The sequence below is a fragment of the Borostomias antarcticus genome (assembly GCF_949987555.1).
Source record: "Borostomias antarcticus genome assembly, chromosome: 9".
In the NCBI taxonomy this organism is placed as follows: Eukaryota; Metazoa; Chordata; class Actinopteri; order Stomiiformes; family Stomiidae; genus Borostomias; species Borostomias antarcticus.
Window position 1 is genome coordinate 371922 of NC_140242.1, and position 7500 is coordinate 379421.

The 7500-nt window shown below is 46.7% G+C and overlaps 1 protein-coding gene across 1 annotated transcript in view; it reads right to left on the reverse strand.

The window, feature by feature from the left end:
- The window catches only part of boc (BOC cell adhesion associated, oncogene regulated), a gene marked incomplete at its 5' end in the record, with an annotated part of 26864 nt that extends 24361 nt beyond the window's left edge, over window positions 1-2503 (reverse strand). Inside the window, 2 exon segments of the mRNA XM_084443156.1 lie at window positions 1580-1885; window positions 2392-2503. Of these exon segments, the coding sequence (XP_084299282.1) occupies window positions 1580-1885; window positions 2392-2503 (418 nt within the window).
- Between the last annotated feature and the right edge of the window lie 4997 nt (window positions 2504-7500).

Below are 7500 nucleotides of genomic sequence, written 5' to 3' on the forward strand. Positions count from 1 at the left end.
ACTGCTCCCTAACACACACCACTGCTCCCTAACACACACCACTGCTCCCTAACACACACCACTGCTCCCTAACACACACCACCAACACACACCACTGCTCCCTAACACACACCCCCCTAACACACACCACTGCTCCCTAACACACACCACTGCTCCCCTCCCCCTCAACCCCCCTAACACACACCACTGCTCCCCTCCCCCTCAACCCCCCTAACACACAGCACTGCTCCCCTCCCCCTCAACCCCCCTAACACACAGCACTCTCTTCTCAGGCCTGGATTACTCTAATGCGTATTCGCTGAACAAACATACCCTTTCCTCCGTTTGCGCCTCGCAATTACACCAGCCCGGCAAAAACCACCGTCGAGTCCGGAGGCCTTGGAGTCGCCCAGAGCAGCGTGTTCTACCCTAACCCTAACCCTACACACCTACCCTAACCCTAACCCTAACCCTAACCCTACACACCTACCCTAACCCTAACCCTAACCCCAGAGCAGCGTGTTCTGCGCCCCTAACCCTAACCCTAACCCCAGAGCAGCGTGTTCTACCCTAACCCTAACCCTAACCCTACACACCTACCCTAACCCTAACCCTAACCCTAACCCCAGAGCAGCGTGTTCTGCGCCCCTAACCCTAACCCTAACCCCAGAGCAGCGTGTTCTGCGCCCCTAACCCTAACCCTAACCCCAGAGCAGCGTGTTCTGGCTGAATCTGGAGCTGCGCTAACCCTAACCCTAACCCTAACTCTAACCCTAACCCTACACACCTACCTGGATAAACACACTAACCCTAACCCTACACACCTACCTGGATAAACACCCTAACCCTAACCCTACACACCTACCTGGATAAACACACTAACCCTAACCCTAACCCTACACACCTACCTGGATAAACACACTAACCCTAACCCTACACACCTACCTGGATAAACACACACAACCACACGCTAGTGGGGTAGTGTACTCTCTCTCTCTGCCATTCCGTTGGTGTCTGAGTTGTGTTGTTTGTGGGATGAATGAGTTAGTGATTTATTCATTTTATTTTAGTATTAACTGGCAACAGTATATAGAGAGTATTTGGTATGGTTTGAATAAGTATTCTCTGACAGCAGAAAACAGCAGTTTTTAGTGTGGTTTGAATCGGTACTCATTGGTAGCAGTTACTAGAGTATAGTTTAGACAGAATAGTACTCACTGGCATCAGTTACTAGAGTATAGTTTAGTCAGAATAGTACTCACTGGCATCAGTTACTAGAGTATAGTTTAGTCAGAATAGTACTCACTGGCATCAGTTACTAGAGTATAGTTTAGTCAGAATAGTACTCACTGGCATCAGTTACTAGAGTATAGTTTAGTCAGAATAGTACTCACTGGCATCAGTTACTAGAGTATAGTTTAGTCAGAATAGTACTCACTGGCATCAGTTACTAGAGTATAGTTGAGTCAGAATAGTACTCACTGGCATCAGTTACTAGAGTATAGTTGAGTCAGAATAGTACTCACTGGCTGGTTGGTATAGTTTAGTCAGAATAGTACTCACTGGCTGGTTGGTATAGTTTAGTCAGAGCAGTACTCACTGGCGGCGGTGACGTTGGCGGGCACGCTGGCGAGGGCTCCGGCGCCGGTGCTGGCCACACACTGGTACCTGCCGAGAGTGAGGTTGGAGAGGACGGGTATGATCAATGCGCCCGGCTCCACCACCACCCCCAGCTCTGCGCTGGCTCCTCCCCCCTGCTCCGCGCCGGCCCCGCCCCCCAGCTCTTGGCCATTCAGACGCCAGCTGATGTTGGCGGAGGAGGGTCGGGCGCCGCAGCGCAGGGTCACGCTGCCCCCCAGCTTCTGCACCACTGAGAGAGGCTCCTCAGTGAAGACCGGCACCTCATCTGTTAGAGAGAGACCAGGAGGAGAGAGGGAGTTAGCTTCCTGGTTGTTATCTCTGTACTCTGTTGTGGTAAATGGTAAAATGGTAAAATGGTAAAATGGTAAATGATAAAATGGTAAAAGGTAAATGGTAAAATGGTAAATGATAAAATGGTAAATGGTAAAATGGTAAATGGACTGCAATTGTATAGGACTTTTATCCAAAGCGCTTTACAGTGGCCTCTCCTTCACTCATTCACACACACATTCACACACCAATTGCGGCCAACTGCCATGCAAGGCGCTAGCCTGCTCATTGGGAGCAATTCAGTGTCTTGCCCAAGGACACTTGGACATGTGGACAGGAGGAGCTCAGCCCTGTGCTGGTGGTGATGGCTGACCCAGTATCAGCCCTGTGCTGGTGGTGATGACTGACCCAGTATCAGCCCTGTGCTGGTGGCTGACCCAGTATCAGCCCTGTGTTGGTGGCTGACCCAGTATCAGCCCTGTGCTGGTGGTGAAGACCCACCTGAGACGGAGGTTCCTCCAGGCAGGCAGCAGAGCAGGAGCGTGCCCAGAGCACACAGCGCGCTAGCCCGCCGCTTCCTCATCCGGGAAATCCAGTCCAGCGTTCCCGACATCTTCCATACACTGCCCCCTACAGGACGCAGAGAGACGGGGGTTAGACTACCATGTACCCACTCAGGACTCAGAGAGGGTGAGGGTTAGACTACCATGTACCCACTCAGGACGCAGAGAGGGTGAGGGTTAGGGTTAGACTACCATGTACCCACTCAGGACGCAGAGAGGGTGAGGGTTAGACTACCATGTACCCACTCAGGACGCAGAGAGGGTGAGGGTTAGGGTTAGACTACCATGTACACACTCAGGACGCAGAGAGGGTGAGGGTTAGGGTTAGACTACCATGTACCCACTCAGGACGCAGAGAGGGTGAGGGTTAGACTACCATGTACACACTCAGGACGCAGAGAGGGTTAGGGTTAGACTACCACGTACCCACTCAGGACGCAGAGAGGGTGAGGGTTAGGGTTAGACTACCATGTACCCACTCAGGACGCAGAGAGGGTGAGGGTTAGGGTTAGACTACCATGTACACACTCAGGACGCAGAGAGGGTTAGGGTTAGACTACCACGTACACACTCAGGACGCAGAGAGGGTTAGGGTTAGACTACCACGTACACACTCAGGACATTCACAATGAACAGAGTGAATAGCGTTCTGTACACACACACGTGCGCGCACATCTAACACACACACACGTCTGACATCAAACTGACCAACTACCGACCATGATACCACCATGATACCACCATGATACCACCATGATACCACTGACCGTCCCACTGGCAACACCATAACAAAACCTAAAGACACCGAGCTAAACACACTGAACAACTCACATACAGCACACACACACACACAGTACACACACACACACACACACAGTACACACACACACACACAGTACACACACAGCGCCGCCCCCAGAAACACAACTCCAGCCACAAACAAAGCTCTGCTTTACTGTTAGACCCTGACCCCCCTGACCCCCCTGACCCTGACCCCCCTGACCCTGACCCCCTCCCCTCCTCCCACACGCACCCATTAGCCCTGAGCTCATCAAAAGGACGCCCTCATTCTGCTGGCAGTAACATGACCCCCCCCCCCCCACACACACACCCTCAGGTGTAACTGATACAGGTAGAGGGTCCGGGGGAGGGGGGGGGGCACACAGAGCCTGACCCCCCCCCCCCCACACACACACCCTCAGGTGTAACTGATACAGGTAGAGGGTCCGGGGGAGAGGGGGGGCACACAGAGCCTGACCCCCCCCCCCACACACACACCCTCAGGTGTAACTGATACAGGTAGAGGGTCCGGGGGAGAGGGGGGGCACACAGAGCCTGACCCCCCCCCCACACACACACACCCTCAGGTGTAACTGATACAGGTAGAGGGTCCGGGGGGGGGGGGGGGCACACAGAGCCTGACCCCCCCCCCACACACACACACCCTCAGGTGTAACTGATACAGGTAGAGGGTCCGGGGGAGGGGGGGCACACAGAGCCTGACCCCCCCCCCCACACACACACCCTCAGGTGTAACTGATACAGGTAGAGGGTCCGGGGGAGAGGGGGGGCACACAGAGCCTGACCCCCCCCCCCACACACACACACCCTCAGGTGTAACTGATACAGGTAGAGGGTCCGGGGGAGGGGGGGGGCACACAGAGCCTGATACAGGTAGAGGGTCCGGGGGAGGGGGGGGGCACACAGAGCCTGCATTCACCATCAACACAAAGAGCAACTGAGGAGTGGGAGGTGAGGGAGAGGAGGGGTGAAATAGAAGAGTATATCTCAGTGTGTGTGTGTGTGTGTGTGTGTGTGTGTGTGTGTGTGTGTGTGTGTGTGTGTGTGTGTGTCAGGGAGAGAGAGAGAGAGAGAGAGAGAGAGAGAGAGAGAGAGAGAGTATGTCAGAGTGCATGGTTGTGGTTAATAGTGTACTATGAAGAGAGGAAAGAGAGAAGGGGGGTAATGATCAGTGTATTAACAGTTAATACAGAGAGGGGGGTAATAGTCAGTGTATTAACAGTTAATACAGAGAGAGGGGTAATAGTCAGTCTATTAACAGTTAATACAGAGAGAGGGGTAATAGTCAGTCTATTAATAGTTAATACAGAGAGAGGGGTAATAGTCAGTGTATTAACAGTTAATACAGAGAGGGGTAATAGTCAGTGTATTAACAGTTAATACAGAGAGGGGGGTAATAGTCAGTGTATTAACAGTTAATACAGAGAGAGGGGTAATAGTCAGTCTATTAACAGTTAATACAGAGAGGGGGGTAATAGTCAGTCTATTAACAGTTAATACAGAGAGGGGTAATAGTCAGTGTATTAACAGTTAATACAGAGAGAGGGGTAATAGTCAGTGTATTAACAGTTAATACAGAGAGGGGGTAATAGTCAGTGTATTAACAGTTAATACAGAGAGAGGGGTAATAGTCAGTCTATTAACAGTTAATACAGAGAGGGGGTAATAGTCAGTCTATTAACAGTTAATACAGAGAGAGGGGTAATAGTCAGTGTATTAACAGTTAATACAGAGAGGGGTAATAGTCAGTCTATTAATAGTTAATACAGAGAGGGGGGTAATGATCAGTCTATTAACAGTTAATACAGAGAGGGGGGTAATAGTCAGTCTATTAACAGTTAATACAGAGAGAGGGGGGTAATAGTCAGTCTATTAATAGTTAATACAGAGAGGGGGGTAATAGTCAGTCTATTAATAGTTAATACAGAGAGGGGTAATAGTCAGTCTATTAATAGTTAATACAGAGAGGGGGGTAATAGTCAGTCTATTAATAGTTAATACAGAGAGAGGGGTAATAGTCAGTCTATTAACAGTTAATACAGAGAGAGGGGTAATAGTCAGTCTATTAACAGTTAATACAGAGAGGGGGGTAATAGTCAGTCTATTAACAGTTAATACAGAGAGAGGGGTAATAGTCAGTCTATTAACAGTTAATACAGAGAGGGGGGTAATAGTCAGTCTATTAATAGTTAATACAGAGAGGGGGGTAATAGTCAGTGTATTAACAGTTAATACAGAGAGGGGGGTAATAGTCAGTGTATTAACAGTTAATACAGAGAGAGGGGTAATAGTCAGTCTATTAACAGTTAATACAGAGAGGGGGTAATAGTCAGTCTATTAACAGTTAATACAGAGAGGGGTAATAGTCAGTCTATTAATAGTTAATACAGAGAGGGGGGTAATAGTCAGTGTATTAACAGTTAATACAGAGAGGGGGGTAATAGTCAGTGTATTAACAGTTAATACAGAGAGAGGGGTAATAGTCAGTCTATTAACAGTTAATACAGAGAGGGGGTAATAGTCAGTCTATTAACAGTTAATACAGAGAGAGGGGTAATAGTCAGTCTATTAATAGTTAATACAGAGAGGGGGGTAATAGTCAGTGTATTAACAGTTAATACAGAGAGGGGGGTAATAGTCAGTCTATTAACAGTTAATACAGAGAGAGGGGTAATAGTCAGTGTATTAACAGTTAATACAGAGAGGGGGTAATAGTCAGTCTATTAACAGTTAATACAGAGAGAGGGGGTAATAGTCAGTCTATTAACAGTTAATACAGAGAGGGGTAATAGTCAGTCTATTAATAGTTAATACAGAGAGGGGGGTAATAGTCAGTGTATTAACAGTTAATACAGAGAGAGGGGTAATAGTCAGTGTATTAACAGTTAATACAGAGAGAGGGGTAATAGTCAGTCTATTAACAGTTAATACAGAGAGAGGGGTAATAGTCAGTGTATTAACAGTTAATACAGAGAGGGGGTAATAGTCAGTCTATTAACAGTTAATACAGAGAGAGGGGGTAATAGTCAGTCTATTAACAGTTAATACAGAGAGAGGGGGTAATAGTCAGTCTATTAACAGTTAATACAGAGAGAGGGGTAATAGTCAGTCTATTAACAGTTAATACAGAGAGAGGGGTAATAGTCAGTCTATTAACAGTTAATACAGAGAGGGGTAATAGTCAGTCTATTAATAGTTAATACAGAGAGGGGGGTAATAGTCAGTCTATTAATAGTTAATACAGAGAGGGGGGTAATAGTCAGTGTATTAACAGTTAATACAGAGAGGGGGGTAATAGTCAGTCTATTAACAGTTAATACAGAGAGAGGGGTAATAGTCAGTGTATTAACAGTTAATACAGAGAGGGGGTAATAGTCAGTCTATTAACAGTTAATACAGAGAGAGGGGGTAATAGTCAGTCTATTAACAGTTAATACAGAGAGAGGGGGTAATAGTCAGTCTATTAACAGTTAATACAGAGAGAGGGGTAATAGTCAGTCTATTAACAGTTAATACAGAGAGGGGGGTAATAGTCAGTCTATTAATAGTTAATACAGAGAGGGGGGTAATAGTCAGTCTATTAACAGTTAATACAGAGAGAGGGGTAATAGTCAGTCTATTAACAGTTAATACAGATAGAGGGGTAATAGTCAGTGTATTAACAGTTAATACAGAGAGGGGTAATAGTCAGTCTATTAACAGTTAATACAGATAGAGGGGTAATAGTCAGTCTATTAACAGTTAATACAGAGAGAGGGGGTAATAGTCAGTCTATTAACAGTTAATACAGAGAGAGGGGGTAATAGTCAGTCTATTAACAGTTAATACAGAGAGAGGGGTAATAGTCAGTCTATTAACAGTTAATACAGAGAGGGGGGTAATAGTCAGTCTATTAATAGTTAATACAGAGAGGGGGGTAATAGTCAGTCTATTAACAGTTAATACAGAGAGAGGGGTAATAGTCAGTCTATTAACAGTTAATACAGAGAGAGGGGTAATAGTCAGTCTATTAACAGTTAATACAGATAGAGGGGTAATAGTCAGTGTATTAACAGTTAATACAGAGAGGGGTAATAGTCAGTCTATTAACAGTTAATACAGAGAGAGGGGTAATAGTCAGTCTATTAACAGTTAATACAGATAGAGGGGTAATAGTCAGTGTATTAACAGTTAATACAGAGAGGGGGTAATAGTCAGTCTATTAATAGTTAATACAGAGAGAGGGGGTAATAGTCAGTCTATTAAC